This window comes from Megalobrama amblycephala, linkage group LG24 (assembly GCF_018812025.1).
Source record: "Megalobrama amblycephala isolate DHTTF-2021 linkage group LG24, ASM1881202v1, whole genome shotgun sequence".
Classification (NCBI taxonomy): domain Eukaryota; kingdom Metazoa; phylum Chordata; class Actinopteri; order Cypriniformes; family Xenocyprididae; genus Megalobrama; species Megalobrama amblycephala.
This window is the reverse complement of record NC_063067.1, coordinates 7199752-7215484: the sequence shown is the minus strand read 5'-3', so window position 1 is coordinate 7215484 and position 15733 is coordinate 7199752. Positions and strand designations below refer to the sequence as shown.

Genomic DNA, 15733 nt, shown 5'->3' with positions numbered 1-15733 from the left:
TTCTGAGAGGTGAAAGAAAGACAGATAGCGACCACAACATGAAGTTGATAGAAAAGAATAATAATCGATGTTTGGGGGAGGGCTCTTCAGATGTTGCGTTTACGTTAATGAGAATCTGGCCATCCATTCTAGCATGTTCCGCACCTTCCACATGCACTTACTTTCATTCTACCACTTGCCGAGAAGGGACAGAAATGACCTATCTCCATAGAAACCAGGCCATATTCCTTTGAAAGCAATGGAGCAAGGCTACGACGGTGCCTCGCTTTTGACCCCATCATCAATTATAGACTATTTCAGGAAGTAAACTAGAAGACTGTAGAAAGGCTTACCTTGCCGGCAACATGATCATTAATTTAATGAAACATCTTCAAGGCACTAAAAAAAAATCTCATCTCTATTCAGGAAAGTCAAGGTTATTATGAGGCTGTTATCAGCCGGAACAAAATAAGATTTTTTTTTCAGGCGTGTTTGTTTAGTAAATGTCTGCATCAAATTTTTAAACTTGGGAAACTTAAACTCTGAGGTCTGTTAACTTTTACACCCACTTAACTAAAAAAGTCTCTAATTTAGGTGACCATTTTTTCTAGCTAATCAATTAAAAAACAAATAGTTGCAAGAAACGTTTGATTGTTCTTTAAAGGGTTAGTTCACACAAAAATGAAAATAATGTAATTTATTACTCATGTCGTTCCACACCCGTAAGACCTTCGTTAATCTTCGGAACACAAATTAAGATATTTTTGTTGAAATCCGATGGCTCAGTGAGGCCTCCATAGCCAGCAATGTCATTTCCTCTCTCAAGATCCATTAATGTACTAAAAACTTATTTAAATCAGTTCATGTGAGTACAGTGGTTCAATATTAATATTATAAAGCGACGAGAATATTTTTGGTGCGCCAAAAAAACAAAATAACAACTTATTTAGTGATGGCCAATTTCAAAACAGTGCTTCAGGAAGCTTCGCAGCGTTATGATTCTTCTGTGTCGAATCATGATTCGGATCATGTGTCAAACTGCCAACGGCTGAAATCATGTGACACTGGCGCTCCGAACCGCTGATTCGACACACTGATTCATTTGTGTTCCGAAGCTTCCTGAAGCAGTGTTTTGAAATCGGCCATCACTTTATAAGTCATTATTTATTTTTTTTTTTTGGTGCACCAAAAATATTTTCGTCGCTTTATAATATTAATATTGAACCACTGTACTCACATGAACTGATTTAAATATGTTTTTAGTACCTTTATGGATCTTGAGAAAGGAAATGTCATTACTCCCAATGCAGGCCTCACGGAGCCATCGGATTTCAACTAAAATTTATTTTGCGTTCTGAAGATTAACGAAGGTCTTACGGGTGTGGAACGGCATGAGGGAGAATAATAAATGACAGAATTTTCATTTTTGGGTGAACTAAACCTTTAACACCAAATCCTGCCCTGAAAACATGCAGATGTTGTTAGCGCTTATTTTAATCTTAAAATATTTGCATTATAATTACGTGACAATTCCATAATCACTTCTTACTTTATATTGGCTTCACTTCTGGTTGCAGCAGTGTGAAACTGTTCAGCAGACGTCCTGAAACGTTCCTCATTCTGAAACACAAACAATAAAAATACTGATTACGAAATTAGCTTCATCTGAATATCTCAAACTGACTGCTAGAATGCAAGTGATGATAGAATGCAAGGTTATACAATGAACATAAAGCTGACAGAAGCTGATAGAATAGAATATAGAATAGAATAAAATATTTTTTTAAATGATTGGTGATCTTATTTTGTAACCTTCATCTGAATACCTCAATAAACTGGCTGCTAGAATGCAAGTGAGGGATTATACAATGAACAAAGCTGATAGAATATAGACTAGACTAGACTAGACTAGACTAGACTAGGCTAGACTAGAATAGAATAGAATAGAATATTTTTTAAATGATTGGTGATTTTATTTTGTAATCTTTGCTGTATAAAAACAACAATTTCATTCAAAAATATAAACATTTCATAGTGATTCCAAACTTTTGTAGTGCAAATATTTTAAAAGGCCATGGGGAGAGAAAATGCATTTTGGGAAGACAATTACGGCACTTAAGAGAGTCACATCAAGACACCGAACACTCTTGTTTACGTTTCTGATTTCCCCTGTACAGACAAAAAACGAAATGGAAAAGAGCCAAATGATGAGTGTATGAGGCTCCACTTATCCCAAAATCTAAAGTATACCAAGAGACCTTTGAACCTCTAGATCCTGAATTATTTAAAGTCAGTTAATAGTTTTCAGCTATTAATTCTACCTCTTGCAGTAGAGGAACATTTGGCTATTTAAGCACGATCACAAAGACAACTACTCCTAAAATGTTAAGGGTTTTAATGAGGCGTTACACCTTGTGAGGACACCTTTCTCAGATTCTGATGCTATGAACATACAAAGCCATTTACTGTACATGCAAGAAACAAATGTTATAATTTAGAGTTATTTATTTTGTTCATCATTTTATTTTTTTCTATGATGTCAAGACCAGGTTTTGTGCACCAACAAAAAAAAATTATATTATATTATATTATATTATATTATATTATATTATATATATTATATTATATACTTATGACCATTTTCCACACACTCTCTCTGATCCTTAGAATGAAACACTTCTTTTTAATGCTGTGCCATTGAAGTCACCATGAAATCAAATTGTCAATTCCTGTTTTTTTCATAGAATATTGCAGTATTTATTATAAATAATTTATCGGTGCGCATCATTAATTTTTTTAATTAATGTGCCCTTCTTTAATCAAAATAACGACCCCTCCCTCTTGCTATGACATTTCTTCTCTTCTATGATGATGTGTTTACTGGCGCGAGGGCGGGACAACCTGTCATTCACATGAGATCAACCAATAGCAAACCACAACCATCCAATGATCCAATCAATTCCCGATGGACAAGTACATTTTTTCATCCGCTTCACTCAGATATGCATCACAATAGGGAAGAAAAGACTATCGCAGCTTCAGTTTAAAGCCAACTTCAAGACTATTTAAACGGCATCTTTACATACAGTATGAAATGAGACGTATAGAAATGAAATTTACAGTCTTTCTCTTACAGAAAATCACATGAAGCAAAGATATTGATAACTCTTCCTGCACTATAGAAATTTTTGTCCAAATCAAATGTTTAAATCTACTGGCTATTTAAGAAAAGAAAAAAAGCTATATGCCCTTCCCAGACTTCCTGTTTCAAAAGAAAATACAACAAAGCAAACTGCTTTCGTCAAGCCTCCGACTCAGTATGGGCGGGCCAATTATACCATGCGGTAATGTATTCATAAAAATGCTCTCCATCACCAGCAACATTATCAAATTCATTCTACAGGCATCTTGACGCTGTAGAAAATGTTAACCACCATGTGGGCGGATCCTACATCATATGCAAAATAAAGAGTGAAAACTGTTGCGTATGATGCAATTTAGCAGAATTACCAACACACTGACCCAAATACATTTCCTGAATCCCTTTATCCTTTCGGGGAGCAATCCCTGACAGATCTTCAATTCAGGGTCATTTTCATGCCAGCGGGAAACACTTAATGCTGTAAAACAAAACTAATCCTCAATAACAAGAGCTTTCCTGCCAGGGCCAGTGAGCTTAGGACCCTAATTCTGTAAATGAAAAACACTTACGTATAGATCTGAAGCAATTGTTGAGATTTACATGGGGCCTTTGGATACTTTCAAAGTCTTTGACATTTTCCATGTCTTTCACTGGAAGATAATGATATCTGACCATCATCACAGCTGCTATACAGCAGTTGACACTGGATGGATTTATGCTAGAAATGAACAAGTGACTCTAAATGAGAACACAGAGGGGAAAGATAAGGGTTACCGAAATGAAAAACCTCTCTCGCATCCTCGCATGCATTAGCACAGAGCGTCCCTTCCTGTAGCATCGCAGCAGGAAGGGATTTGTTCGTTATAATCACGCAGCTGGCACCTGCTTTGTCATTCTCCTCTTTGCCTGGCACTGCCCGTCAGTGACACCCTCGCCTTTCAGTCACAGCCGCTGCATTTCTAATCCAATCAGCATTTTAATCTGTATCGGGCAGCTATGCTTCACTGCAGGGTGCATTTGCTGCAAGACTTCCTCCTAAGGACGAGCACTTCCTGTGACAGACAGGGATCAGCTCTGGGGAATCTATAGACCCAAAGCATTAACCATCCTTTACGACTGTAAACCGTGTTAGTGTACTATCAAAAAAGAACCTTCAATTTTAGAACCGTGGCACAGTCGTTAGCGCACATGTTCCAGATACTCAGGCTATGTACACACGGCAAAACTGTGGAGGATGTAGGTTTGAATCCTAAAAGCAAAAAGAGTAAAAGTAAGAAAACTGATAAAACATATTGGTTGAACGGTTATATTCTGTGGCACGCACACAGGATAAAGTACTAGGAACAGGCATTTCATCTTGGGCCTATTGCACCTGTATAAGGTACAACCTATCCTAGTAGTGGCATAAATAGGCAAGATACAATTTACAGATTATAAAATATTCGAGTGCTGCACCATTAAACTTAGTTAAAGTGTAATCCCAATTTATTTCCATTAAGAAGTACATCAATTTTTGGTCAAGATCTTGTATTGACAATGCAAGAGGTGAGTACTCTGTAAAGTCTACTCCAGCACATCCCAAAGACTTTCAATGAATTTAAGGTCTGGACTCAGACGTGCCAATTACTGTGTGAAAATGTTTCTTCATGCTCCCTCCCAACCCCAATTTGAGCCTGGTGAATCTTGGTTTTGCCTTCCTTCAATATGGCAATGATAGGGCTTCCTACATGGTTGTTTAAGAAATGAAAAGCTACACACTCCATCAATTAGGGTTAGAAGAACTGCTGCCAAAAATATATAACATGCTATAAACATAATCATCACAGCAATAATGATCCAATCATAGACCAATCATAAGCATTTAAATATTTAAATCCAAACAGCCACTTTTTTTGGCCGGGCAGTGTATTAAGCAACACAAAATTGATAATAATAAGTAGGGCCCTATAAAATCCATTTTATTTTTTCCCAAATTCCGTTTTATTTTTTCCCAAATTCCGTTTTTTCCGTTTTAATTTTTCTGGATTCAGTTTTTTCCGTTTTATTTTTTGACTCCATTTTAATGGTTAAATTAAATTTTAGTAATCAAAAAGCATGTCTAATTTATTGAAATAATGAATCTTGTCCAATTTACCAACAATTTAATAAAAGTTTAACAAAAAAAAAAAAAAATTTTAGGGCCCTATGTTTTATTCTTTCCCCTCAAATTTTATTTTTACCAAATTCTGTTTTCTGGATTCCATTTTAATGGTTTAATTCCATTTTAATAATCAAAAAGCATGTCTAATTAATTGAATTCTTAAACAACAATATTAATTAATTAAAAAATATATTTTTATGATTTTTATTTCTTCAGAAGTTCTGTTGTGTATTTAAATTATTTCTGGCAATCAAATGAACGCATATCATTTAATTTATCTTTTAATCATGAAATTAAACTTTTTTTGTCAAACAATGTGCTGCACAACAGAGCTTTACTGTTAAAATTAAAACATGGAAGAAACACTGAGATTATTGTTTAAAATATATTTTAATAATTTATTATTAAATTCATTTATCTAAATTCTACTGTACAACAGTAATATGTTTCTGTCAAGTTAAATCGAGTTAAAACTTTTATTTTGACGGTTTGCCTAGAGCTTTGAGTTTCTGTGTTTATGATGGTAGTTTTCTCAAACGAAGCAGTTAAATGCTGATGAAGTGACTTTCAGAGCAGCTCTGGAGATGAATTCGTGCGTTCATATAGTGAGGCGACAGAAGACGAAAACACCGCGAGCGTCGCATGTGCTTCAGCATGCGTGCGACCGAGCGATTGTGTGTGAGGCGGTGTGAGGTAAATGAAACTGCGCTTCCGCATCATTCATTTCAGAGGCACACAGACATGCAGGATTCATTTTTAAATAGTCTTTTTGCGGTTTAATAATCAGTCACTAGTCTATATCGCGATTTAATTTACGTGTACTGACCTGCTTTTAATTCATCCATCAAAAATTTGACAAATTCCGTGACATTCCGCGTTATATAGTAAATTCTGTTTTTATGAATGGATTCCGCGATTCCGTCCGCGATTCCGTGATCGCGGAAATTATAGGGCCCTAAATAAGAAATCTGTCTTGAGCACCAAATCAGCATATTAGAATGATTTCTGAAGGATCATGTGACACTGAAGACTGGAGAAATAATGCTGAAAATTCAGAAAATTCAAATATATTAAAAAAGAAAACAGATTGCATGGGGCCTTTGGATACTTTCAAAGCCTTTATGACATTTTTTATGCCAAGATAACGATATCTGACCATCACTATGGATTTATGCTTGAAATGAACAAATGACTATTTTTAAATTGTAATCATTTTTCACAATATTACTGTTTCAATGTATTTTTGATCAAATAAATGCATCCTTGGTGAACATTCGAGACTTAAATAAAATAAAAACACTGTCAACAATGCAGGTCAGTATCTGTTTGATCTATTATGTCAGAAAAACTGATCTATTATATCAGAAAGGCCTTGTTTATATCTTGAAAGCCATGTCCAGACTTCCATGTGGGTGATTAAATAACAGAATCAAGCATATCCATAAATATGAAAAGTTGATAAGGCTGAATAAGCAGACGCAACATAACCAGACGTTTTGTCAACGCATCAGCATTTACTTTTTGCATTACCATACTGAGATGCAACACAGCAAAAATGTATGCAAAAAGTCCTCGTCTTGATTGTAATGCTGCTCCACCTCCCTGCTTCTCGCCATTACAAAGTCAACGAGCTATTACACCCCTGCAGCCCCTGACATCAGCGTACACCCAACACAGCATGATGAATGGAATAAAGTATAATTCTGCTTAAGAATTATAAAACTGAAATATTAAATACTTTGAAGTAAAATAATTTTAGATTTGGTAGTGCTGGTGCCCCATGCCAAAGAGGGCCAGAGATCTGCCGCTCTCCTCTCCATCCAGGTGAAGCTTGCTGTTGCCGGTTAGGGAATTTCTAGAAGGTGGGCTCCCGTTGACAGCACGTCAGCCCGACTGCCAGGTTTTCAGGAGGATTATTATCTTGTACCCACGCTCAAGTGCTTTGCAACTAGTGACAAGGGGGAAAGAGCGAAGCAGGGGGGGGAGGCTAAAACGGCGGGGCAATAAAAAAAAATCTTGTATAGAGAGTGCGAAGCAGCTAAGAGCGGGACGCAGACATGAGTGGAGAAGCTTTAGCGGGATTAGGGAGCGCCAGCGCTAATTCAAAACGGTGGCGGAATGCTGCTGTTTACAGCTTTCGCTTTCAGCGGCGCTAACTCACCGTCTTTGGCAGAATTTATGGATGTTAGGCGATTATGTGTGCCACCTTCAAAAAGAAGTGGTGGGGGGGGGGAACGCCACGTTTGCTGCGATAAAAGGCGTTCACCACTTGCGGCGTGGAGAACGTTCCTGCGGTGGCTCGCCTGCGCTGCAGAGATAGACTTCTTCAGCCCCACCTGCCATCGACGGGAAACGGGAGAAGCAGGATGGATATACCACACCTCTCAGAGGTCTGTCATGAAGATACCCCCCCTCCAAACGCATACCAACAGAGCCCCCCCGCCCAAAACACCATGCTAGGGTAACAGCAGTCTGAGCAGACATGCCAACTGCCTGTATTATCCCACTCCCGTGGTCTGACTGTGTCACACGGCAAGTAAAGCCTGACTGCAAACACTCCGTGCGCCTTTTATTGCCAGCTTCTGATCCCTTTGGCAAACGGCGCTTTCTTGTAATGAGGTAAATATAAATACTGGGGCATCTGACACACTGGGTTGATCCTATTTGCTATTAGACAGAAGATAGCTCGTCTGTAACCTCAATGTGTGCGAGATAGCGAGTGTGTATGTGTGTGAAAGTGTGTATAGATGGGAGGGGAGCTCCCAATGTAGAATGTTTATTTATGATGATCGCACAGTAATTAGCACTGGGTCGCCATTAATCCTCACAGCCTGTGTCTGCCCTGAGCCAGCGACAGAGACTGACACAATGCGGACCACCCCCTCATGCCCTGACGGAATACTTGTGGCATAAATTTAGTTAACCACTTACATACCACCCATCTAAAAGACTTCGCTGGACTTTGAATCAGAGATGTGCGGCATTCAGATTTTAATTGAGAACGTCTTTTACATTCAGTTCCTGAATTTGAATTTGAATTTGAATGAATGTAAGGAAGTGTAGTTAAAATGAATTGAAATGCAAAGAAATTAATTTAACTCATTTTTAAATAAGAAAAATAACACAATCTAGACACAGATCTAGACGGACCAATAGACAGACAGAGCAATAAATAGATAGACAGACCGACCAATAGATAGACAAACAGACAGACAGACCAATAGACAGACAGACAGACCAATAGATAGACAAACAGACAGACAGACCAATAGACAGACAGACAGACCAATAGATAGACAAACAGACAGACAGACCAATAGAGAGACAGACAGACCAATAGAGAGACCGACCGACGGACAGACAGACAGACCGACCAATACACAGACAGACAAATGGACAAACAGACTGACCAATAGACAGACCGACAGACAGACAGAACGACCAATACACAGACCGACAGACCTACCAATAGACAGACATACAGACCAATAGACAAACAGACCGACCAATAGAGAGACAGACAGACCAATAGATAGACAAACAGACAGACAGACCAATAGAGAGACAGACAGACCAATAGAGAGACAAACAGACAGACAGACCAATAGAGAGACAGACAGACCAATAGAGAGACATACAGACCAATAGACAAACAGACCGACCAATAGAGAGACAGACAGACCAATAGATAGAGAGACAGACAGACCAATAGAGAGACAGACAGACCAATAGAGACAGACAGACCAATAGAGAGACAAACAGACAGACAGACCAATAGAGAGACATACAGACCAATAGACAAACAGACCGACCAATAGAGAGACAGACAGACCAATAGATAGACAAACAGACAGACAGACCAATAGACAGACAGACAGACCAATAGATAGACAAACAGACAGACAGACCAATAGAGAGACAGACAGACCAATAGAGAGACCGACCGACGGACAGACAGACAGACAGATCGACCAATACACAGACAGACCAATAGACAAACAGACCGACCAATAGAGAGACCGACGGACGGACGGACAGACAGACAGAACGACCAATACACAGACAGACAAACAGACAAACAGACCGACCGACGGACAGACAGACAGAACGACCAATAGACAGACATACAGACCAATAGACAAACAGACCGACCAATAGACAGACAGACAAATAGACAAACAGACCAACCGACGGACAGACAGACAGAACGACCAATAGACAGACATACAGACCAATAGACATACAGACCAATAGACAAACAGACCGACCAATAGACAGACAAACAGACAGACAGGGACCAATAGACAGACAGACCGATCAATAGACAGACAAACAGACAGACAGGGACCAATAGACAGACAGACCGACCAATAGAGAGACCAACCGACGGACAGACAGACAGACCGACCAATACACAGACAGACCAATAGACAGACCGACCGACGGACAGACAGACAGAACGACCAATTCACAGACAGACCTACCAATAAACAGACAGACCAAAAGATAGACAGATAGACAGACAGACCGTCCAATAGACAGAAAGACAGACCAATAGATAGACAGACGGACAGAGTGACCAACAGACAGACAGACCAACCAGAAAGACAGAGCAATAGATAGACAGACAGACAGACAGACCATTCAACAGACAGACCGACCAATAGATAGACAGACAGACAATAAATAGATAGAAAGACCAACCAATAGAGAGACCGACCAAAAGATAGACAGACAGACCGAACAACCAATAGACAGACAGACCAATAGATAAAACAGACAGACCGACCAATAAACAAACAGACAGACCGACCGACCGACCAGACAGATAGACCAACAGATAGATCGATCAAAAGAAAGACAGACGAATAGAATATATAGACAGACAGATAGATAGACAGACAGACAAATAGATAGATAGACCAATAGATGTATAGACAGACATACAGACATCTAGACAGATAAAGAGACTGCAGTGGTTGAGTCACTATTTCCCAGAATGAATAGCAATATTTGAAATAAAATAAACTTTTATGGACCAGGGTGGAAAAACGCTTCACTTCCCAGAACGCATTACCTGAGCATTCTCTCTAACTGCTATGCCAAAGCTCCATATTCAATCAAAATGAACAGTATTCACTTTATACCTTCCCATACAAGGACTAACGTCCAGTGAAATATTAGTAACGTAGATTTAATATAAACGGACAAAATGGAAAACGGTGCTTGGAAGTGTATTATAAATCTGTCTCTGGCTCAAAATGAAACATGAATTAAGTCTGAAAGACAGTGGAGTGCAAATCTGCTGCATGCGAACAACGTTAACTGTACACCGTGGAACAAATCCCCTCTTTTCAGAGACACAAGCGTTAAATTATCAGCCCGGCAAAGCCACCATGGATGCCGTCCCAGTGTTAATATTTCCCTTTGCAATCCTTTGTTTTCGCATCATAATGAAGCATGTACCCAAAACATTCATCTCCATCTCCTTCCCCTGAATCACTGGACCCAAAGTGAATAAACAAAAAGGCAATTCTTCAAGCCAGTGAGTGAGCAACCCTCTTAGTACAGCTTATATGAACAAAGCAAGAGAAGCTGAACAAAGTGAGAGAGTCAAATAGAGAGGAATTATCTCTCTAAAGCTGTCAAGGTGGCTGGGTTATTCTCTTGTTCTGAATACAGCGTATGATAGAGTGAATACAAATATTGCATTTAATGCATATTCTTTAGTCACTGAATATAAAACGACACCACACATTATTATTAAAGGAGGAACAGCCTTGTAATATATGTTTTGTTCCAAACACTGTATTCAACCAAATTTGTTTGACGTGACTAAGCAACAACATTATGGGGGTTTTTTTTTTTTTTTGACTGAGGTTCTTCAAATATGCATTCCAGGAAAAACTCAACCATGATAATCAACCAAATTCATTTTGTGTTACTACGCAACTAAAAAAAAAAAATGTATGGGGACTCTTATTTTGAAATGTCTTCGCTTTACTACTTCCAGCTACTCAAACAGATAAGGGAGATAAAATATGCACTTTCACACCCATCTAAAATATATTACAATATAAATGCCATAAAGTAAAAATTGTCATAACTCATAAACAGTAAATCATAAGCAATCGCTCAGCATAAATCTGTGGTATTCAATAATTGCAACGTTTTTATTTTGAACATGCACCTCTCAAATTTAATTAAATCATATCCCTTTGAAGTTTAATAATCATATGTAGTCATATCAAGATGACTGCTTTTCTGCCCTCAAATCTAAGACCTATTAAAATGATAACTAAGACTTTTTTTATACCATATGATATTTAAGACTTTTTATGACCATACAATTTATAAAACTGAATTTAAGACTTTTAAGGACCCACGGAGACCCAGAATATTTGAAGAATTTCTGCTAAAAGAAAACTGTAACCCATTTGACCCAAACAAATTTCGTTGACAGCAGTGAATGAATCACTTTATTCCCCAGAATGCACAGCAATATTTGAAATTCTGTAATCAACCAAAATCATTTAATATTACAACACAACTACGTGAAAATGTTTCTTCATCAGAAATTCTTCAAATAATGGTTTGCATTCTGGAAAATAAAGACTTAGCCACTGTAAAAAACAAACAAATGTTTAACATTTCTTTGGCATTGGCTCTTCGAAAATTGCCATGCAATCTGGGAAATAAGGTGACTCAACCACAGTAGACCAACCCTCTTTAGACATATGGAAGGTCAAGTCGCCATTGGCTAGTAAATTTATTATTTTACTCACCAGACATATTACATGCAATGCAAGAACAATGCATATGAAAAAATTCTATGTAAATATAATATTTAATTACTATTTGTAATTTGTTACTCCACATCCCTGGAGAAAAAAATGCCTTTTTTTATGGACAACCACTTCCATACATACAGCACAGCCACAGTTACACATTGGGCCATTTTCCTACGGCATGTTGGTAAAGAGGGGAAAGAAGCGAATCTCACTTTTTGCCTGCTGCATGCAGTCGATAAGACCTCAGAGAGAGCGTAGGAAAAAAATGGGGGAGGGAGTGCAAGAGAGAGAAAACGAATGAGGGGGGACTGAGGAAAATCACAAATCTTGGAGAGCAACTCTGACTTCATTTGCCAATAGCTGAATGGTTTTGAAGCTTTGGCTGAAGCACTTTCTGCACCATTGCCCCTTGCCGCGCCGACCAAGCCCTTTCCATTTAACGTAACTTTATTCGTTTTTTTACACCAATGGGGGTTAATCAAGGTGTGAACCCAACGGATAAAGGCAGTTGGCGTTGCTGCCCATCCAAATGGAGCCAATGCACTTCAGATTCCCACTTCAATGCTGTTTGAACCATTATGATCTCTGTCCAGTCATTTACAAAGGATAGATGGCCGAAGGTATAGGGCAGTGGAAAATAGCCCTGCTTAGGCATTATCTCTCTCTGAAAGTGACTGAATGTGGCAGTAGAGGATAAACTGTGCTTTCATCCTCAAATAACAAGAATTGTGTACAAACAGAGGCGTCTCGTCTTCAACAACTATAGCCATGCGTGAAGCGGAAAAACCAACAACAGCATGGAAACAAGTTCTTAACCACCCACTGATCCTGAGTCTACTTATGCATACCTTTCCTTGAGGCTTTGCATCATAACTTTTATTTCAACTGTGAAAATTATATGGGAAGACAGAACTTAAAAGCCAGACATTTCAAGGTTTTTCCAAGAAATGGAATGGATGCCGTACCATGGTATTTGATCATTTACACACTAAAACCATAAGTATCAGAGGGCCATTTCATTAGTTTTTAGCATGTAGAAAAATAATGAAATTGGAAAGAATACCAAACTGACAGGAAGACACCAACCTTCTTCTCTAGATTTGTGATCTGTTCTTTGTAGAAAGCATCCAGCGCCTTCAGCTCTGCCTCCTTCTTCTCCAACTGTTTCCCCTGCAATGAATGAGTTTTGTGTCATTGAATTGCTCATTTTCGCCAATTCAGGGCTGTTACAATATTTGTTTTGTAAAGAAAAAAATATTTTGTAAAAAAAATACATATAATTTTTTTTAAATAAATATTTTAGTCGACAAAAAAATTAAATAATTTTATTTAAATAAAAATAAAATGTTAATGCTTCTAGCAAATATGAAAAAATAAATAAAATAAATTTAAATAAATAAATAATTGTTATTATTTATTGAGTATTACTTTTATTACTATTGAGTATTTATTATTTATTATTTATATTATTTATTGACCAATTGCAAAATTAAGAAGCTTATTGCAAATTTTAATTTTTGTAAATAAAATAAAAAATTTTTTTAAAAAGAAAATAATTATAATAATAACAATAATAATAATAATGATGATGAAAAAAAATGGCCAAAACATTTTAATATTTCTAGCAAATTATATATATATATATATATATATATATATATATATATATATATATATATATATATAATATATATATATATATATATACGCTGCTAAATTTTTTTTACTTTTGGTTAAGCCAGTTAAATTTTGGCAGTGCAAGTAAAAATCTGAACTACTGACCCAACTGAGCCAGCAAGGAAAAGAAATCTTGATGAAATTCTACCTTAGAAATAAATGTGAGGCAAAACAAAAAGCGACACATGGCCCAGACTCAAGCCCTGTGATCTAGTTGGTGATATTAATTTCAAAACATTTTTAAACCATAAGGCTTATAAGCTTAGGACATTGAAAGTACAACTGTCATCTTTGGAATTTCACTATTTGTTGGCATTTCCAGAAGATTCATCAAGGTTTTCAGATTTTTGGGCAGTGAGTTAGCAAATGCTTTCGGCAACATATGTCCCAACTGGTCCAAAACTGTTGACCAAACTCAAGAGAGGCCGGACGTAGGACGTTGCACAGTGCAGCTTCACTCAAACAGCATGGAGCAAAAGCTCTTAAAACCGTTCTGCCCACTCTGCCAGAGACTTTAGGAAATGGACAGCTGGTGTAAGATTTTCAGCCCTCAAAAAAAGCATTTAGGAGGATTTACAACACGGAGGGATTCCAAAAATAAACAGAGAAAGTGAGGACGCAAGATAACGACATACACAAGGTTTGTAGGTGATTTCGTCCGTGCTTGTGACGCTCAAACAGGTGTGCAATAACTGAATGTGATCGGTGAGGTTGGCAGCGATTCTGCATGCTCAAAGCAAGGGGGGGGACTGACTGCCTGAGATTATATGGACTATTTATGAGCATGCAAACATCTGTGCCTTTGAAAAGCAATAGCGGCGATAACCTTACACAACACTGAGGGATGTGCAAGCACAAGCATACATACAAAAAAATAGTTCAAAGCTGCAAAAAGAACAAGTATTCAAACAATATTCAACAAAGGAGCGCAGAAAGCGGCATGCTCGCACACATGCACGCATCCCCCCTGTAATTAGCTTCTCTCATTCCGTAACTACGTATGAGGCACAGATACATTAAGCCCAGCGGGATACGGCATTCACACTGCCGTGCTTCCTCACATAGACAGACGTGCACCAACGCTGTGGTGGAGAGACGCCCCGTGGCGCTGACCGGGAGAGAGGCGCATGTACTGTAGGAGCCAGACAACAGTGCACAACAAAGCACAACCCCAAATTACGGGCATACATAATCACCCCCTTCCCTCTGCCTCCTGTCTCGAGCGAGCAGTAAATCACCTCCATCAGCACGAGCATCATATGCAATTTTCTAGCTGGGTAGCTCCGAAAGCCGGCACGGTGGCCGACATGGTTTGCATGCTCACAATCAGGGCTTAATGCATGAAAACCAAAACACCATGTTTAAATGAGGAGGGAACAAGACGCGGAGAGATAGGAAGAAAGAAAAAGTAAATAAGAGAAATGTAACAATGACTGTGGAATAGGCTGTGCTTACCCAGGCATCCAGTTCAGAGGAAGGCTTCAGAAAGAGAGAATAAAAGAGAAAGAAGAAGAAAACATCACTTAACACATAGCTAAAGGAAAACACTTAGGCCAGAGATAGTTTCTCAACATATGACGACATGTTTGAAACAATGTACATGCCTTAGGTGTGTGACAAGACAGTTAGCTTAGAAGACAAGATGAGACACGAGATTGCGTTGACGAGAATGAGATGAGATTTTTACACAGTATTTTTAAGAAATCCAGGTGCATTCGAAATGTTTTGACTAATCATCTTGTAATGAATGTCATTTCAGTTTAACTACTGGAGTATGAATAATCATATCCAGTAAAAAGAACAATACTCAAGCACTGTAAAGGTTTTGCCACAAATTCTACTGACTGGCTTCTCTTCTGTATGATTTCATATGAGAATTTTTGACCTCCTAACAGAACTCCTTTCCCAAAAAAAAAAAAAAACCCAGCAAATAAAAATTTTAGTCTTTCTTTTAGGGCCCTATAATACACCCGGCGCAATGCAATGCAAGGCGCAGCACAAGTG

The 15733-nt window shown here is 38.1% G+C and overlaps 1 protein-coding gene across 3 annotated transcripts in view; it reads right to left on the bottom strand.

Moving 5' to 3' along the window:
- chchd6a (coiled-coil-helix-coiled-coil-helix domain containing 6a) overlaps nucleotides 1-15733 on the bottom strand; it is an 80413-nt gene that overhangs the window by 37734 nt on the left and 26946 nt on the right. The window contains exons 6-8 of one of the 3 annotated variants that reach the window (XM_048177986.1): nucleotides 15185-15208; nucleotides 13139-13222; nucleotides 1529-1599 (exon numbers count right to left, since the gene is read on the bottom strand). In XM_048177986.1, coding sequence (XP_048033943.1) covers nucleotides 1529-1599; nucleotides 13139-13222; nucleotides 15185-15208 — 179 coding nt within the window. The remainder of the gene's footprint in view (nucleotides 1-1528; nucleotides 1600-13138; nucleotides 13223-15184; nucleotides 15209-15733) is intronic. The other 2 variants (XM_048177987.1, XM_048177988.1) reach the window with 2 other exon arrangements.